This window comes from Monodelphis domestica, chromosome 3 (genome assembly GCF_027887165.1).
Source record: "Monodelphis domestica isolate mMonDom1 chromosome 3, mMonDom1.pri, whole genome shotgun sequence".
Lineage (NCBI taxonomy): Eukaryota > Metazoa > Chordata > Mammalia > Didelphimorphia > Didelphidae > Monodelphis > Monodelphis domestica.
In genome coordinates this window covers 317,903,720-317,924,972 of record NC_077229.1, presented here as the reverse complement: position 1 = coordinate 317,924,972, position 21,253 = coordinate 317,903,720, and the positions used below count along the sequence as shown (strand labels likewise).

At 34.0% G+C, this 21,253-nt stretch overlaps 1 protein-coding gene across 1 annotated transcript in view; it reads left to right on the top strand.

Annotated features, from left to right (window-relative positions):
• CPA6 (carboxypeptidase A6) overlaps positions 1 to 21,253 on the top strand; it is a 364,762-nt gene that overhangs the window by 129,002 nt on the left and 214,507 nt on the right. Inside the window, 1 exon segment of the mRNA XM_007487010.3 lies at positions 8,529 to 8,604. Within this exon segment, the coding sequence (XP_007487072.2) occupies positions 8,529 to 8,604 (76 nt within the window).

Below are 21,253 nucleotides of genomic sequence, written 5' to 3'. Positions count from 1 at the left end.
CAAAAAGCAAAAAAACAAAACAGAGTTTAGAAGGCTCTGCCAGCATTGTCCCACTTTAGCTTTAATGTGAGAGAAAGAGTATCCTTTTTTTATTGACCTGTCCCAGTGAAACCTACTCATTGACTACAGTTTTTATAGCAGCTTCTCTGACTGCACGTATTTATTACCCTGAAGTCTTTCAAAGAAACACAAGAAAGACACAAAGATTTTCCTACGTTTTAACAAAGAAACAAGACAGACTCAGACAGCATAATAGGATGTTTTAAATGACTAGTCATTAATATATTTTTCCATAACTTGCAGTAATATGAGCTAAATTACAATTTATCACATACTTGATAACTTTATCAATTTGTTAAAATAAACAACAATGAGAAACAATATTAGTTCCTTAATAGAAGGCCACATGACTGGAGGAGTCATGTCGCTGTCATGATGGCTCAATTTATACTTCTAGGTTAGATCGCCACATGAGGACTGTCATGGAGTTTTCCTGGTGGTTTACTTCTAACTGGCCATGTGACAGCCTTTATAATGGCTTTTCTAGGACTTCAGCTCTTTATGTTCAGAAAATGCTACATTGTGCATACTCCACTCCCCCCTCCCAATTCTCTTTTGGGGAGGAGTGCTCCCTTGAAGGCTTAAAAAACCCATTTGTGAAAATATCTTCCAAAGGGAATATCTCGTAGTCCTATTTCAAACAGAAAATACAATGAAAAGAGATATACAAACACAGGACATGGAGCTCCAAAGACATTTCCCTCTTTTTTCAACTCCAGAACATAAATTGGGGAACTCTAAATTCCAATTTGAAACAAGGACACAAAACAGGCAAACATACACCCTTTTCTGTTTCCCAGAGAAGATGTGGCTATAGTGTACAGTTTATCCACAAATACAGATTCCCTTAACCAGAAACCTGTCTCTTTGAGGACAAATTTGTCTTTCCTTTGGACTCATGGATTAATGAGAGATTTCTGGCAAGATTCTGAGACATGGACTCTTAGACCCTGTCCCATCTAGGTCACCAAAACCATCGGGTTTAGATTTTAGCCAATAAAGAATATGAGGCAATTCCTTCAAGAATAACACTAATGGAGGCATGCAGTTCCCATTAACAAAGAATGGTTCCTTTTTATCAGCCCCCTTCTTCAAAAAAAGGAATGCACCCTAGTGCAAATATTAAAAATATGGAAATAGGTCTTGATCAATGACACATGTAAAACCCAGTGGAATTGCTTGTTGGCTACGGGAGGGGGCTGGGAGGAGGGGGAAAGAACAAGAATCTTGCAACCATAGAAAAATATTCTAAATCATGTAATTAAATAAAATGTTCAAAAAAAAAGGAATGCATTTCTTATAAGCAAAAAATTGTTGAACTGAGGAGTTTCATTTTCTTATGTAGTTTATTACTCTTTCATTTTTATTGGATTGTTTAATCATTAACATTCATACAAGAATTAGGTTTAAATTTTTCTCTAATTCTTTTTTCTGATTTATCACACTTCATTCATCTTTATCTTTAAAGACTGTGCTTTTTATCTTCAATTATTTTTGCTTGATCTACATTAAGGTCACCAATTCACATTAGCTCTGTTCCCCTCACCCTTTTGCCTTTCTCATTTGTCACTCTTTTCCCTAGTTTTGGAGTTTTCCTTAATTCCTTAATTCCTATTTCTTCTATCATTTATTTAGTTAATTCTCTTTTTTCCTCTGTCAAGTAATTAAGTTATACTCACATCTTCTCCCCTTCAATTTCTTCTGCAATTTTTTTTCATTTTCTTCACATTTTCTAAAAAGGATTTATTTCTCTCATCCTCTTCATTAATTTTCTTCCCTTTTTGTCTGTTCTAGACTTTTGTTCTTTGGCTAATAGTCCTTACATTTATTCCTTCTTTCATCTCTAAATTTCTCATGAAATTAAAATATCTATTTTGAGTCTACTCTTTAAACTCTTTGTATGCTATTTTTATGTAGATCTTGCCCTCAACCCATTTCATCTGTTGTGCTTTAATCTTAGAAGTATTAATCCCTGTAAGAGATAACAAGGATAAAAGTATTTCTCACAGTATAAACTTTCTTTTGTCCATGATAATACAATTCATCACCACTTCCCTATTCTTCCATTTGCTTGAGATCTCCTCTCTGGATGTCTACCCTCCCAGCTGTCTTAAAGTCAATTTCCTCTAGGAGTTCCAATTCCCTTTCTACTGAAGCAGGATGCTGTCCACAAAGGCAAAACACCTTCACAGGTAGTAGTTTCACCAAAAGCAAAATGTCTACATATTATACCATTGTCAAGGCTCAATCCTCATATACAAACTACTCTCTCCTTCCAGGGAATGTCATTCAGGGCCCCCCACCCCCACCATTTAACTTAAATTGATACTTTGCTACCTGTTTTAATTCCTCGATTTGTCCTGTTAGCCATTTTCCTAAAGTCCCTCTTCTTCTTGAGAGACTTATATACAAGTTATTTTCCCATCACTGTATAAAATTGATTTGATAAGATTTATCATACATTTCCTTCTATCTACTTCTTCCTCCCTACATTTTTATGTGACTTCCAATTATTCAATTTATACACATACACACACAAGAACACACAAACACACAAAACCAATTCACTGGTCAATGGGTGTTGAGAGTTATAGTCCTTAATGTTTCAGACCTTTTTTTTTTATCATTATTTCTTTTGTTTAAACACCCTTGTCACCTCAGTTACTTTTAGAAAGAAATTGGTTAATATTCACTATGTTGTTATTTTGTTGTTGTTTTTATTCCCAAATATATCTTTTTCTAGTTTTTTCTTTTTATTTCTGTGTCAATTTATTTCTTTACTTATATTTTCTTCAGTTACTATATTTGTTTACATAACTTGTGTTTCTGCTATCTGAGAGTTTTGCAAAGTAAAAATGTGTTCATATCTGGTCTGGTTTTTAGAGGAATGCTTGAAATGTCTCTCTTATTGAAATTCCTTTTTTTTTTCATTTATGACTATGCTCAAATTTGCAGCTTATGTCACTGGGGGTTGTATCTTAAACTACTTTGTCTTTAGAACAAATTATTCCAGTCTATTGTACAGCTTCTGGTGAGTGCAGAATATTCTTTTGGTATTTGAATTAATTTTTATTTCTATTTTAACATCTTCCCCCTGGCTTTTTGCAGAATTTGTTTTTGGAATTGTAATTTTAATAACTACATATGGGAGTTTGAAGCAAAGAATTTTTTTTTTCTAAAGGTGAACTGGGTTTTTTTTATTTGGAGGTTTGTTTTCTATGTCAAAAGTTCTGGGCAGTTTTCTTGTATTATGATATTCAGGTTTTTTGTTTTGTCATGTTCTTCCACTATGGATTCAAGTTTTTATATTCTGTCAATTATTTCTGCTGTGCCAAACATAAATTCTACTTTTACAATTCTTATTTCTCTCTTGAACTATTCAGGAACATCCTGATGTCACAGGTGTATGTTCTGTTGAGAACCTACAGGGTCCTCTGTTTTATTAAGTGTTGGCACAATTTCCTTGGTCATGCAATTTTTATTCATTAATGTTTGGGTTCATTTAGATGAACTAAAGGCCATTGTCTCTTCTGTTTTAATATCCTCTTTCTGCCTCTTCCCTATGATGGCAGATCCCCCAAAGCTGACCTTAATAGCTGTCTCAAACTTCTCTCATGTTGGTAAATTGACTTTTGGTCAGCCACTCACAGTCCCTGTACCAAATGTCCTCTTGAGGATAGAACTGGTCCTAGATGGATGCTAGTCCCCTTTCCTTCAGATTTGTGGAGTTCCACACACATGCTAGTGCTCTCTCCTAGCTCCTTGTGTTCTTCATTTCTCTGGCTGAGCATTGCTACAGCACAATGTGCTGCTACTTCAGTTAGAAAAGGCATCTTCTTTTTCATATTTCCATGGAAGGGTGTGGAGAGTTTGGTAAAGTTCTGTTGTTTATTGCCAACATAAGCCCAGGAATCCTGTTGTGCCATCCTACCCAGGACTAGGATGCAAAGGGATGCTAAGTGAGCACCCTAGGGAATTGGAAATTAGTCTTCTCTGCTATTAATTAATCATACTGTTACCTCATTAATCTTCTTAACATTTTGGCCTGTGGACACAGCTGCAACTTTACCTCTTGCCTATTTTATTCTCATTTTGGAGAGTTTTAGGATCAGAGTTAAAGTCTAATTCTCTACCTTGTTGGTCACATGATCTGGAAGTCCTAAGAAATTTATTTTAATTCACAGTCCACCAATACTACAGTTGGACTTTGCTTATAATACCTATTGTGTAATTAGAATTTTATACCCCAGGACTCCATTTCCCAGAATCTCACTTTTGTCCTCACATTAAGTCCTTACTTTGATAAAGTTTCGGTAACCCAATCTTTCTCACTCTTCTCCAGCTACTGTGGTTGGGAAAACTTCTCTTTACTCAGGCTTTTACTTTGGTTATTTTATTTCCTCTACTTTGAGTAATTATTAATAAATCTTATGAAATATAATACTTATAGTTATTGGATATTAATTTTAATCTTACACTATATAATTCCATTCTTTTCTTTCCTTTATTTCATCACCATTGCATGTTTTTATTCAGACATCCAGGGGCCAAGGCAATAGAGACTGTTTGACAGATAATGTCTTAAGAAATGCAAAGGCCAAAGCAATATTATAAAATGATATTGCTAACTCATAGGATTGAAATTTAAGAATATCTCAAAGGACTAAGCTGCATCAATTGATACAATTAATTATTTAACCATAAAGCAAAGAAAATAGAGATACCAGGATGAAAAAATTTATTTCAAAATGAAATTATATCTGTTCATAATAATTTGTATTTCAAGTGAATTTGTACATATAGGAGAAAAAATATTTAGTGTTAAATATATTCTTTGTCAATTGACCTACCTGGTCCTTAGTGTTAAATCCCTATCTAAACTGGCTTAAAACTACCTTGCTTTTTCATACATTCAGTATAGTAATCAAATGGTGGTATTAGATGTTTCATCTCATCTTGCCTTCTCTTGCCTCCATACATAAGTGAGACAATCTGCCAGGCCTACAACACACCTCCCCCTTCTCTCTGTCTTTTGAAATTCTTCTCTTCCTTCAAAACCCAGCTGAGAATCCACCTTCTCTGCCAGTCCTTCAGTTTTCTCCACATTGAGTGAGGAATATTTATTAGAGGACTCCCTCTTTTGTTCTTAGGACTTTAGGCTGGATACCATGAATATTTCCATACATTCTTATGTACCCCACTCCCTTGGACAGTAAGCTTCTTGGGTCATGGGCAATGGTGTTGTTCTCTCTCTGAAACCCCAAGAGCTAGTATAGTGTCATACATAAAGTTTAATTAAATTGTGTTCCCCAATACAAGAAGGCAAAAAAGCGAAAAAGGCTCTTTGACTTTTGTCATCAGGGACTTTCTTCCCTTGATATCTACACAACCTATACTCAAAAGATTTGTGTACCACTGCTATCACTATTTCATCATTTAATTCTTTCATATCTCGTTAATAATCAATAAATATTTATTAAGTACCTATTATGGATGGGCTGGGACTATATTAGTCACTGTGGATAGATACAAAGAAGCAGTTCTAGTATTCAAGAAATTTTTATTCTATCAGAAAAGACAATATATATATATGTATATATATATATATATATATATATAGCATATTACAAGATAACAGAGACAAAAGCAACTAGAGGATATAGGAATTTTAAGAAAAAGTGTCATGTAGGAGGTAGTATTTTTTAGCTAAGCTTTGAAGGAAATTAGTGATTCCTGTTTCTAGAACTATAAAGAGTCTATATCTAGAAGAAAATATAAAGGCAATGATTTTCATTCATGAATAACTGCCTGTAGCAAGACAGATACAAGAAGTGGGATTTGTATATGAGAAACACAAAGGATGTTTTGTCCTTACTGAAGAATGTATAAAGAGGAATAATATATAATAACACTGAAAATTTTGGTTGGAGGTCAGTAGTAAAGGACATTAAATATCAAAGGAGTGTATATATTTGATCATAAAAGTATTAGGGAGTCACTGGAGGTTTTTGAGAAAAGGAATCACTTAGTGAGTTTTGTTTAGAGATGATATACTTGAAGCTAGTAGGGCAATTAATTGCTGGAGTTTAATTGAGCAATGGCATAATCAGAACAGTACTTCAGAAATCAGAAAAGCATCCATGTGGAGGATGGATTAAAGCAGGAAGAGAAGGGCAGCTAAGGTAGCACAGTAGATACAGCACCAGGCCTAGTATCAGGAGGACCTATATTCAAATTGGGCCACAGATATTTCCTAGCTGTCTAGCCCTTGCTGCTTTTCTATCTTAGAATTGATACTAAAACAGAAGATATGGAAGAGGAGGAGGAGGAGGAGGAGGAGGAGGAGGAGGAGGAAAAGGAAGAGGAGGAGAAGGAAAAAGAAGATAGAAGGAGGAGGAGGAAGAGAAAGAAGAAGGAAGAAGAAGAAGAAGAAGAAGAAGAAGAAGAAGAAGAAGAAGAAGAAGAAGAAGAAGAAGAAGAAGAAGAAGAAGAAGAAGAAGAAGAAGAAGAAGAAGAAGAAGAAGAAGAAGAAGAAGAAGAAGAAGAAGAAGAAGAAGAGAAGAAGAAGAGAAGAAGAAAAGAAGAAGAAAAGAAGAAGAAGAAGAAGAAGAAGAAGAAGAAGAAGAAGAAGAAGAAGAAGAAGAAGAAGAAGAAGAAGAAGAAGAAGAAGAAGAAGAAGAAGAAGAAGAAGAAGAAGAAGAAGAAGAAGAAGAAGAAGAAGAAGAAGAAGAAGAAGAAGAAGAAGAAGAAGAAGAAGAAGAAGAAGAAGAAGAAAGAAGACTGCAGAAAATTGAGTCAGGAAGAACAAACTGAATGGTTGTAGACCTAGAGTCTACAGATACCACTTGAAAACAAATTGGTAGCTTTAACAAGGGATGAAAAAGATCAAAGAAAGAAGGAGATTAAAGAGATGAAGCAATAATAATGAGATAGTTGATGAGAAAAATAGTGCTGTCTTTAGGGTTTTTTTACCTTCTACTTTAATACCTCAATAATTAATCATTATTCCAAGTCATTCCTCATAAAAGAGACACAAATGAAAATAATTCTAATGTTTTGTCTTATTCATAAAGATGAAAAAAGATGGAAATAGTCAAGGTTGGAGAAATTTTAGAAAGATAATAGGCATATTGATAACGATTAGGAAAAGCTCTGAACTGTTCCAACAATACTGAAAAGCAATTTGAAATTATGCTTTTAAAAGTGACCAAAAAGTCCATACTCTAATTCAGGTCCCACTTACATGGCTTATATCCTAAGGAGGTCAAAGGCAGAAAGAAATGTCCCATACACACTAAAATATACATTTGGATTTTGGAGAAAATCAGATATGGTTTCATTGATGTTTCCTGTGAGGAATGTCCTCTACCAAAATATATTAGCCTCTTCTTTACAACTTTAAAGAATTTCCTGGGACACTGAGAGGCTAAGTAACTTGCCCAGGGTCATTCAGCCATCATGTGGCACAGACAGGATTTGGACCCAAGTCCTCCTAATGGAGGCAGGCTCCCTGTCCATTATATGATGTAGAAAATATTCCTATTTTTCTCATTACATATGACTTTTAATAAATATCACATGTACTTATACATATGATTATATATACATATGACTTATATAGTAGCTGTCCATCATAGACATAGAAAATGGTTAAAACAATTGTGGCCCATGAATTAACAGAATATTCCTCAGTCATAAGAAATGACAAATGAGAAGAATTCAGAGAACCAATATAAAGCAAAATAAACAAATAGGAAACAAACTCACAGTGACTAGAGCAATGTAAAAAGAAAGAACATCAACAAGAATAAAAATAGTTTTGAATGTGGTTTGAGAGAAGAGAGGAGAAATGCACCTCCCCTTTCCTCTTTTTTTGCAGAGGGGGGTGGACCATGAGCATGGAGCATTGAATGTAATATAAAAATCCAATTGAAATTTTAATGAGTTTTCTTGCATTTTTTTCTCCTCTTTTCTTTTTTGTTCTTCATATAAAGGATGACTCACTGAATAAGAAAAAGGAGAGCAATATATTTGGAAAGGAAAGCAATAGGAAAATAAAAGTTATCAATAAAAACAATTTTGAAAAAATAAAAAATGCTTCAAGAATGTGGTTTCATAAAAATGGGCTACCAGTTTTTCTATACAGATCACAGTACTTCAAGAAACATAAAGATTTAGTTAATCTTAAGGATTCATCTCCAATACAAATTTATCACCTGTTAGCCACACATTTTGAAGGTAAACCTCTTTGAACTTAGCATGGTCTGTGCTGATACAAAAAAAACATGCAAACCCATCTTCAGATCAATACTTGAAAAACTTCCAGCTTGATAGGACTTGCCAGAATTTGTATTCTTTCATTATTGTTGTTTTAAACCCAGAAAAGAAAATGAGTCAATACTATTCTTTCAAAAATCATTTTAGAAAGAAAAATGTTTCATGGTAGGTTTTTTTTTCTTTTTTTACAGAGATAAGGTGATACGGCTAGTCCCAGAAACAGAGGGGAAGGCGCATGTACTGAAGAATGTATGCCATCAATTTAAAGTAAGACAGATGATTCCAATTTTCAAAGCAGGCACTCAGTACTGGGAGTTACCATGGCTTCTCGTCATGTAGTTTCTTAAGGAATTGGAATCAACAAGCCAGAGAATGAAAGGCTAAATGAATTTAAAAGCATTTTTGAAGCCCAATTAACACAGGACTAGTCAGAATCAGATAATAAAATATAGATATTATTCAGTTCTTTTGCTTTTTCTTCAACCTGGTATAAGAAAAAGAGAAGTGAACTTGTAGCCAGATGTCTTGATGTGATCCTTATTAATTATAAAAACTATGTATAGCATTTATATATTACTTTCAGATTTCCAAAGCATTATATATCTATACATATATACATGTATATTATGAATTTAAGCCTCACAACAATCCTATGAAAGTAAATACAAAAGATATTAATACCCCCACTTTACTGATGAGGAAATTTAAGTTCAGAGTTTAAGTGACTTAACAGTGGTCCCAAAGCCAATAAATATCTAAGGTAAAATCTGGACCCAGGTCTTTCTTGACTCCAAGTATCATGCTGCCTCTCTTACAGAATTGATTCAATGATTTGCCCTAAGCAAATTACTTTATCTCACTGAGCCTTAGTTTCCCATTCAGATACTCATGATACTCTAAGTCAAATTACCTCCTCCATCCCCATCATTTTAGTGTTCTTGTCTTCAAAATGAAGTGGTTGTACTAGAAATCCACCAAGGTCCTTTTTGACTCCAAATCTGTTATATTATTGTGATTTTATGAGCTATAAGATGGGCATAATAATGCTTATTCAACTTGTCTCAAAATGCTTATGTGAGTAAAGCACTTGGTCAACACTAAATCATGATGTAAATTCAGAACTGTTATTGTCAGGGATGGAGACTGGACCTGTGATTTCATAAATACAGGGAACTGCCTCTAGCAATGCAGGTCAGTATCTTTTCTTCAACTTAAAGCTTTGAAGAATTGCATAAAAGGAATTGCCAGGTGGCTATCCCAGAAGATAGAGAGGACCTGGGTTCAAATCTAACTTCAAATACTTCCTCACTGTATCACCCTGTCACTTAACCTCCATCACCTAGATCTAAGACCATCTGTCTTAGAACCAATATATAAGGTAAGGGTTTAAAAAAAGAATTAAAAAAAAACTGAATGCCATGACTTGCCCAGAATCAAACAGTCAATATGTGTCAAAGAAAAGTTGTGAATCCTTATTGGCTTGAAGACCAACTCAATATCCACAACACCATTTTGCCTATTATTACTGGGGTTGTCATCAGTTGTGATTATTAACTCCTTCTGACCCCTTTCTTTTCTAATTAAAACTTTCACAAAAACTGAGATAAGGAAAATAATAAGTATTGTCATTTCCTTTGATTATCTGTTAGTGGGTCTAATAAGGTACTTATTCAAGGGGGTTGAAAATATTGTCAAAAAAGCAGCTTTAAGTATATTCTTGAATTTCAATTTTCTTCTTCCACATCTCTTGAATCCAAACTTTTCTTTCCACTTACACAAACCACTTTAGTACAAGCACTTAGCCCTTTCCTAGATTATTGCATCTCTGAAGTGGCCTCCTTACCTCATATCTCTCCTCACTACAATTCATCCTACATTCTACTACCAAGAGGATTCCCTTCAGTGCTGATCTGGCCATATGACTCTCTCACTCAGTCAATGCTAATGGCTCCATATTGTCTCTAAGATAAAATATCAACTCCTCTGTTTGGCTCATAAAGCCCTTTACAAAAATGGACAGAGCCAGGAGAACATTATACATAATAATAAAGTAAATGAGAACAGCAACCAAAAAACAATTAAAAATGAATATTGTGAAAAGAAAGAAATGTGAAAAAATACTATCCCTTTTCTTTTGCAAAGATCAGGATCCATAGGTGTGGATCACTACATATAATATTAGGAATTTTTTAACATATTTTGGTTTTTTTAGTAACAAGTTTCCACATAAGTTTTCAAAGTTATATGATCCAAATGACCTCTCTCCCTTCTTCCCTTTCTTCCCCTCCCTCCCCCCTCCCTCCAGCTGACAAGCAATTCTGTCTGGGTTATGCATGTATTATCATGCAAAATATATTTCCATGACTTGTAAAATTAAATCCCCAAACATATAAATAAATAAAGAAGTGATAAATTATATGTTTTCATTTGCATTCCTACCCCATCAGTTTTTTTTTCCCTCTAGGTAGATAGCATTCTTTTTAGTAAGACCCTCAGAATTGTCCTTGAACATTGTATTGCTGTTAGTGGCAAAGTCTATCACATTCCACAATATTGCTATAACTGTGTATAATGTTTTCCTGGTTCTTCTTATTTTACTCTGTATCAGTTCATGTAGATCTTTTCAGCTCTTTCTGGAATCATCCTGTTCATCATTCCTTATAACACAATAATATTTCATCACCATCATATACCACAATTTTTTTCAGCCATTCCCCTATTGGATCATATTTCCAATTCTTTGACACCACAAAAACAAAAAACCTGCTATAAATATTTTTATACAAGCAGATCTTTTCCCATTTTTTTATCTCTTTGGATTACAGACCTAATAATGTGATTGCTGGATCAAAGAGTATGCATTCTTTTATAGCCCTTTGGACATCATTCCAAATTGCCCTCCAGAATGTTTGGATCAGTTCACAATTCCACTAGCAATATATTAATGTACCAATTTTGCCACATTCCCTCCAACATATGTCATTTTCCTTTACTATCATATAAGCCAATCTAATACATGTGAGGTGTTACCTCAGAGTAGTTTTAGTTGGCATTTCTCTAATCAAGAGGATTTAGAACACATTTTCATATGATTATTAATAGCTTTGATTTCATCTGAGAACTGCCTATTTATATCCCCTAACCATTTGTCAATTGGAGAATGACATGTATTCTTATAAATTTGACTTAGTTATATTTTGGAAATGAGGCCATTATCAGAGAAATTTGTTAAGATTTTTTTATACTTTGTTATTTCCCTTTTAATCTTGTTTGCATTGGCTTTGTTGGTACAAAACCTTTTTAATTTAATAGAATCAAATTATTTCATTTTACATCTTGTAACAGGATCTTGTTTGGTCATAAATTCTTACTTCTCTATAGATATGACAAGTAAACTATTCTATGTTACCCTATTTACTTAAAATACCAGACTTTATGTTTAAATCATATATCCATTTTGACCTTATCTTGGTATAGGGTATGAGATGCTGCTCTAAACCTAATTTTGCCACTGTTTTCCAATTATCCCAGAATTTTTTTTTCAAAAACTGAATTCTTATTCCAAAAGCTGGGATCTTTGGGTTTATCAAACACTAGATTTCTGAGGTCATTTATCCCTAATCTATTCCACTGATCCACCCTTCCATTTCTTAGCAAGTCCTAAATCATTTTGAGTATTATTGCTTTATTTACAGTTTAAGATCTCATACTACAAGGTCACCATCCTTCATATTTTTTCATTAGTTCCCTTGATATTCTTGACCTTTTGTTCTTCCAAATGAATTTTTTTATTATTTTTTCTAGTTCTAAAAAATAGTTTTTCAGTAGTGTGATTGGTATGACACTGAATAAGTAAATTGATTTATGTAGGATTATAATTTTTACTATATTAGCTCAGCCTAATCCATGAGCAATTAATGTTTTTCCAATTGTTTAGATCTAACTTTATTTGTGAGAAAAGAATTTTGTAATTGTGTACATATCATTCCTGCATTTTTCTTGGCAACTAGATTCTCAAATATTTTATATTGTCTTATATTGTATAGGGATTTTTACACAGTTTCTCTTTTCTAACTCTTGCTTTGTTGGAAATATATAGAATTGTTGAGGACTAAAGTGGATTTATTTTGTATCCCGCAAATTTACTAACATTATTATTTCAACTAGCTTTTTAGTTGATTTTCTAGAATTCTCTAAGTGTATCATTATATCATCTACAAAGAGTGATAGCTTAGTTTCCTCATTGACTACTTTAATTACTTTGATTTCCTATTCTTTTCTAATTGCTTAAACTAGCATTTCTAGTACAATATTAAATAATAGTGGTGATAACCACTTGCTTCACTCCTGATCTGACTTATCCCCATTGCAGATGATACTGGCTGATGGTTTTAAATAAATACTATTTATTATTTTGAGGAAGTACCTTTTTATTCCTATGCTTCCTAGTGTTTTTAATAGGAATGTTTATTGTATTTTATCAAAGGTTTTTTTTGCATCTAATGAGACAATCATGTGACTTCTGTTAGTTTGATTATTGATATGGTCAATTATGCTGATAATTTTACTAATATTAAACCAACCTTGTATTCCTAGCATAAATTCCACCCAAATCATTTCTAATGATTGTTTTAATTTCCTCATCATTGGAGGTAAAATCACCCTTTTCATGCTTGATACTGGTGATTTCATTATCTTCTTTCCTTTTTTTTTTTAAATCAGATTAACTAATGCTCTATTATATTTGTTTTTTCATTGAACCAACTCCTACTAATTCAATAGTTCTTGTTTTTTAAACCCTTACCTTCTGTCTTAGAGTCAATACTGATTCTGTATTCACATTGGGTATAATTTTTATTTCATTATGGTCTAGAAAAATCCACATTTATTATTTCTGCTTTTTCTGCACTTGGTTGTGAAGTTGTTACACCCTAAAACATTGTCAATTTCTGTATATGTGCCATGTGCTGCTGAAAAGAAAATATATTCCTCTTTATCCCTATTCAGTTTTCTCTAGAAATACATTAAATCTAACTTTTCTAAAGTTTCATTCACTTCCTTTACTTCTTTCTTATTAGATTCATCCAGTTCTGATAGGGGAAGGTTGAGGTCCCCCACCAGTATAGTTTTATTGTCTGTTTCCTCATTTAATTCCTTTAGTTTCTCCTTTAAAAATCTGGAGATTATATGACTTGGGGTATTGGTTTTATAAGATTATTCACTTACAAAAATAAGTAATATGGAAATGTGTTTTACTTGATAATATATGTATAACCCGGGGGGGGGGGGGGGGGAATCTGGATACTATACCATTTGGTGCATATAGGTTAAGTACTGATATTACTTCATTGTCTATACTACCATTTGTCAAGATACAATTACCTTCCTTATCTCTTTTAATCAGATCTATTTTTGCTTTAGTTCTGCCTGAGATGATGATTGTTACTCCTGTTGTTTTTTATCTCATTGAACCCCAATAGATTGTACTCCAGTCCCTCACCTTACTCTATATGTATCTATCTGCTTCAAATGCATTTCTTGTAAACATATGGTAGGATTCTGGTTTTTAATCCACTCTGCTATCTCCTCTTCTGTTTTATGGTGAGTTCATCACATTTATTCCCCTCTGCTTTGTTTTCCTCTTTTAATCCTACTCTTTCTCCTTTCACTCTTTCCCTCCATCCCAGTGTTTTGCTTTAATCACTTTTTCCATTCCCCCCCATTATTATATTATTACACTCCCCACCACCCTCTTTCTTATTCCCCTTCTTCTTCTCTAAGATAGAATTCTGTACTCCAATGAATCTGGCTATTCTTCCTTCTCTGAGTCAATTCCAGTGAAAGTAAGATTTCAGTATTACCATCACCACCCTTATCCTCACATCCACTGTAATAGTATCCCCCATCATGTCTCTTTATGTGATATAATTTACCTCATTTTATGTTCTTCCCATTTCTCTTTTTTCATTCTTAGATTTTTTTTGTATATCAACCTATACAGGTTACTATCACACCCTCTATCTATCTATCTATCTATCTATCTATCTATCTATATATATATATATATACATACTTCTAATTACTAAGATAATAATAAAAATTTTAGTGTTAAAACATCATCTTTATATATAGGAATATAAACAATTCAACTTTATTGAGGCCCTTACATTTTTCTCTTTCTTATTTACCTTTTTATGCTTCTCTTGAATTTTGTACTTGGACATCAAGTTTTCTGTTTTTTTTTTCTTCAAGAACACTTGGAAATCTATTTTATTAAATGACAATACTTTCCCCTGAAAGAATGGAATAAGTTTTGGGAACAGTTGGGTGGCTCAGTTGAGAACCAGGCTCAGAGACAGGAGGTCCTAGGTTCAAATCTGGCCTCAGATACTTCCTAGCTGTGTGACCCTGGGCAAGTCACTTAACTCCCATTCCCTAGCTCTTACCATTTTTCTGCCTTGGAACCAATATTTGGTATTGATTCTAAGATGGAAGGTAAGGGTTTTAAAAAAAATAGAGTCAGTTTTGCTGGGTAGGTGATTTCTTGTTAGTAAACCAAGTTCTCTTGCCTTCTGTAATATCATTTTCTAAGAGTTCTGGTCATTCATTGTGGAAGCTGCCAGATCCTGTGTAACCCTGGTTGTGGCTCCATGATATATTAATTATTTCTTCCTAGCTGCTTATAGTATTTTCTTCTTAACCTGGGAGCTCTTGAACTTGGCTATAACATTCCTGGGAGTTGTTATTTGGAGATTTAATGCAGGAAGTGATCCATGGACTCTTTCAATCTCTATTTTACTCTGTTGTTCAAGAATATCAGGGCAGTTTTCTTGGATACATTTCCTGTAGTATAATATCTAGACTTTTTGTTTGTTTGTTTCTTTTGGTCATGACTTTCAGGTAGTTCAATAATTCTTAAATTGTCTCTCCTAGATATATTTTCCAGGTTAGTTTTTTTCAGTGAGATATTCCCTATTTTCTACTATTTTTTCATTCTTTTGATTTTGTTTTATTGTTTCTTGATGTCTTGTGAAGTCATTAGCTTCTATATTCCCAATTCTAACTTTTAAATAATGAATTCCTTCCATGACCTTTTGATCCTATTTTTTCTTTCAATTCATTGTACTCTTTTCTTTATTAGGACTTTTGTGCTTCTTTTTCTAGTTGTCTACTTTTGCTTTTTAAGCTATTTCCTTTTTGCATCACTTTCATTTCTTCTTCCTATTTTTCTTCGACCTGGCTTATTTGATTTTGGAATTCCTTGTTGAGTTCTTCTAGCACCTGCGACCAATTCCCACTTTCCTTTGAAGTCTTGCATATGTTTGCCTGGATTCATCATCCCCTATTGAATCTGATCCTTGCTCTTTGTCTCCATAGAAATTTTCTCTTGTTGGATATTTCTTTTGCTATTTGCTCATTTCCCCAGTCTTTTTTAACCTATGGACTTGGAATTCTGAAAGCTGTTGATTCTGTCTCTTCTCATGATGGCTTGCAGGACTCAGTACTCTGAGCTATTTTACCCTATGGCTAAGGGCTGTGACAGAGGCTCTTCACTAACACTCAGCTTGGCAATTTTCTTTAGTGCCAGCCTCTGTCACAGGGCTTCATTATAGCACAGGCTTAAAAGGGACAAGTGCTAGGTATTCCAGACCTCACTGTGGCTTGGTGCCAGGGCCTGAGACTTCAAGGGATGGAAATGGGATGCACTGTTGTTTGTGAAGGCAGGTTCCTGGAATCCTGAAGTTGGCCTATGCCCAGGCTCAGAACCTGGCACTGTAGGCTGTGGGGTGGTTGGCCAGTACTCCTCTGTGTTTAATTTTGCTTCCAGTTCCCCTTATCCTGTAAAAATAAACTCTCTCTATCTACCTCCCAAGTTGTGTTCAGAAGGAGAGTCCCCTCACTCCATCTTGCTGTTAATTTTTGACACCTGTCATTTTGAGGGGCTTTTTAAAGATTTGTTTGGAAGGAATCGTAGAGAGGTTTCAGCTTTTGCTGCTACTATGCCACCATCTTGGCTCTGCCTTCTCTTCCCATTTTATATATTTTGAACAAAATGACTTGGAAGGAAGGTGAAAGATATAGGGGATTGGAAAACAAAAATATCAATAAAAATTCCATTTTTAAAATGACATAAAATATAAATGGTGTAAAAACAAAAGGTATTAATAAAATAATTTAAATATAAAAAATTTATAAAATAAATTCTTAACAACTTGAATCTTTCTTCACCAATACCTCTTGGCTTCCTTTAAGGTTTAGCCTAAATTTTACATTCCTTAGGGGACTTTCCTGATCCTCTCCATAGTAAAAACGTAATAAATATTTGGTAACTGCCTGAATGTATTTCTTTCCAGCTTCACTTTTCCACCATTGTTAGATAATACTTTCCCATTTATACTCTGAGATCCAGACAATCTGACCTTCTCTCTATCCTTCATATGATGGATTCCATCTTCCTGCCTTCGCATTATCTATCCTGCAAGCCTGGAATGCACTCACTCCTTACTCCCATCTGATAGAGTTCCTTTTTGCCTTTTAAGAGACAGCTCAAGTACCATATTCTGCATTTTCCTGATCTTCTCTCCATAAATGCTAGTGTCTTCCTTCCCAAAACTTTTGATTTTAACTATTAAATATGTGTGTATGGTTTTTTTTTTAAATATATAAAAGGGAGACCCAGATCCAGAGTGAATAGAGTACTTTCTACTTAGGGATTCCTCTCAATACCCAGATGTGATCTCCAGGTATTCTAACTTCTGGTTAGTGAGAGTGAAAGATAATCACTTTCTCTCACTGGGACAGTTGCACAAATACCTTGTAGTAAATTGATATACAAAAAACAGTATCTCTTTTATTATAAGAGAGGCTACAAACTGAGGATCAGAACAAGGGGTCCCTAACTCTAAGGGATCTAGCTAGTCCACCACAATCCTCTATGCCCCTCACACGAGGAAGCCTCCTAGTCTTATGGATAATTTACCAGCTCCCTATTTCTATCTAGGTGTTCCCCAAAAGCTGACTAAGCTGCCTATCTATGAACCTCAGTAGTTGGTTAGATTTATTTCAAAAGCTGTCTCTGAAAAACATTATGATTGATCTCAAATGACTAAGTTCATCCCAGGGGTCTGACCCCTGAAGTAAAACCTCAAAGCCAATCTGACAGGATGTTTAGATAAAACCATTCTGGAAAGCACAGCAGGTATGGTCGGATCCTTTTCTAGATCTTTCCCAGTTAAATGGAGTACCTCCAAAGATGATTTAGGGATTTCTCTTTCTCTACAGTCAGGTTATCGTACCTAAGCTCTGAGAAGCCTGCATTTCCTCTACCCTTCTGGACAGGAAGAGCCCAACCTCCTACAGGAAGTCACTACTCTAGCAGTTGTCACTTCCAAACTGTTCCTCCTCTGCCTTCTTCCTGCTAAAATCCTTTCCCTTGAGTTCCTAGTATATGCCTTAAAGACAGCCTTCCACTTCTCTTAAATCTTATCTCTATCCTTTTCCCATTACAATGTACATGTATATATACATACATATATATATATATATATTAAATCACTTTATATTTAGACATCACATATTTTTACATGTTCTCATTTTCTCCATGCTCCACTAGAATGTAAGTTTCATAGGCAGAGAGATTGTGTATTTTTTTGTATTTGTATCACCAGCCACTAACAGAGTACCTGTATATGCTATTGATTGGTTAATGATTGATCATATAAACTGTCTACACATGCCTGAGAGTTAAATTTAGGTGGAGTTATTATAGATAAGATGGTGATAATATATCCTTTATGCCTCTGGAGGATATAAGTGAGTTTTTTAAATCTAGCAAAAAGAAATTTAAGGTAATTTTAGAGAATAGCTAAAATATTATCAGGAAAAAACATAGTGCTCTAACATAGAGCCCTCTGAGCTGAAATAGAAAATGATTTGCAACAGTTTGTTTAAGTGCAGTCCATCTTAAGATATGGACATAAGCCAAATTTTGAGCTATTTGGTACTCATCTTTCTTTGTGGAGTTTTTTAAATATAATTTTTAATTTAGCATTTTTCTTTCAACACTGATTTAATTTTTAAATTACAATATAGTTTCTCTTTTATTTCATTCTGCATAATAGCATTGTAGAAATAAACATATCACATCATAGAATAGCATCGTAAAAGAAGGACTGAATGAGAGAGAAATTCTGGGTTCAAATCCCAACTCTAGCAATTATTTACTACATCTTTGGGCAAGTAATTTTAGCTTATTCATTTACTTAATAGAGATAATTCTACTAATATTGCTTGATTTAACTTGCCAAGCAGGGATTCTTTATCTTTTTTGTCATGAACCCTACTAGAGATATGATGAAGCACATGGATCCTTTGTCAAATGTTTTTAGGAGCATAAGATAAAATACTTATGTACAAAAGAAACCAATATAAATATAGATATCAAAATATTTAAGTTCCCCAAATTAGCAGCCCATGATTTAAAGGTGGCATAGTAGATATAATGCTGAAGTTGAAATAAGAAAGACCTGAGTTCAAATCATGCTACAGATACTAAAAAGCTGTGATACTTTTTTTTAACTTTAAAATGAGGATAATAATAATACCTACCTTACAATGTTTTTGTGAGAATTGATTGAGATTCTTTGCAAGTACCTTGCAAATTTTAAAGCACTATATAAATATTAGTTATTATTAATCCATTATTATAATACTTCTCTTTCTAATTTTAAAGAAGCAGATAGGTAGTGCAATGCTTAGCGTTCCAAACATGGAGTCAGGAAAATTTGAGTTCAAATCTAGCCTTATTAGTTCCCTGATTCTAGGCAAATCACTTAACTTCTGTCTTTCACCATTCCCTCATCTGTAAAAATGTGGATAATCATAACACCTGCTTTTCCAGCTTTGTTTTAAGGATCAAATGTGATATTTGCAAAATTCTTTATAAACCTTAAATCACATTATAAATGCTTTATTGTTGTTTTGTTGTTCATTCATTTCATTTCCAACTCTTAATTTGGGATTTTATTGACAAAGATGCTAAAGCAATTTGCCATATCCTTCTCCAGATCATTTTATAGATGAGGAAATTGAGGCAGAGTGAAGTGACTTGCCTAAGGTCACATAGCTAGAAGGTGTCTAAGCCTGGATTTGAATTCATGAAGATGAGTCTTCCTGATTCTAGTCCCAGCATCTATCCACTGTATCACCTGCCTGCTCTTATTATTATTATCATCATCATTATTATTGTCATTATTAAATATCTAAGCCCAGCTACTGCCAACTTTATCCTGTATTAAAGAATTCTTGCTCTTATTATCTCCTAAACTTATTGGTTACTTTTAAAGTATTACATATTCAATGAGACTCATATTTAGTTCATGAACTTAATAAATGAAGCAAACCAAAAGAATGGTGTTTCCAGTAGCTTTTAAAAATATTATTAGACTAATCAATCTACAAGAAAGTAGCATCTGTTAAATATAAAGCAAAGTATTGGGATTATTTCTAGGGAATGAGACAATAGTTTCTAGAGTCATGGAACATATAATATTGAGATTTTAGTCTTAACATTTAACAAAATATATTTTTAAATTAAACCCTTTGGAGAAACTGGAGGCAAGGGTAGTGGTTAGGAGTGATGGAATTATGAATAGAGAAAAGGACTCAGAGGGACGAGATGCCATGGCAGTAGAATCAGCTGGAATAAGCCACCAGCAAAGAGGAGATGAAAAAATGAGGAAGGAATATCCCAGAAATTCAGATAAAAGAAAAAATATGCAATAGAAAGTTCAAAGAATCTAAGGAGTGGGGAAAGACTATTAGATTAGACAATTAAGAGATGACTTTGTCAGATAGCCAAATAACTTAAGTCCCCATCATTCCTTTATCACATTTCTATTCAAGATTGGTAGTTTCCCCAACTCTTCTTTCTTTCCACTTTCTGTCCTATTGATCTGTAAGATATTCTAATCAGTCTTCCTTTTCTTTCTGCCTCAGTTTCTGCCAACCAGATGATTTTCACTGTCTCCCCAAACTAGTACCCAGATTTCTTCATGAGTATAACTTCTTAATGTACATTGCTACTTTACCATTCCCCACACATGCCCCTTCCAATCACCTTCCCCCACTTCCTTTTATATTTGAATAAATTACACCATCCAGAGCCATAGGTGATAAAGTACATAAGAATGCTGATCAAGAAGAAGTCAAGAACAGAGTTCAAATCCTGTCTCAGATACATATTAGTTGTATGACCATGAGCAAGTTAACTTTTCTCAGCCTCACTTCTTTAGTCTGGAAAAAGGGGATAATAAAAGTCCTTACCTCCCAAGGATGTTATGGTGATTAAATGCGATAACATATATAATTTGTGGTGGTTGTTGTTGAGTCTGTTTCAGTCCAATCTAGCTTTTCGTGACTCCATTTGGGGTTTTCTTGTCAAAGATACTAGAGTTGTTTGCCATTTCCTTCTTTATCTTATTTTACAGATGAAGAAACTGAGGCAAACAGCATTAGATGACAGAAAAGGAATGGCATCATCATAGATAACTACAACTCACAAAAAATATATATTATAGGTGCATTAGGGCAGTAAACAGAAATCGCTAATTGAGTTCCAAGGGAAATAATTGCTATCAAATTGGATGGCAGAGCCCAGGGAAACTTAAGGAAAGAGGAGACTTCATGGAAAAGGTGAAACATGAGTCAGACTTTAAAGTGTAGAATAGGAATTAATCTGAGAAAAGCTACAATTGATTAGGTTATACATTTTTGTCCCTAGCACTTAGCACAGTGCCTGGCATATCACAGGCATTGGATAAATGTGTATTGGCTAACTGAAAAGGATAAAGGATATTTAAGGTGTAGAAAATAGCACAAAGGAAGGAACAGGGACAAAAAAAGGATAGTAGCCAGT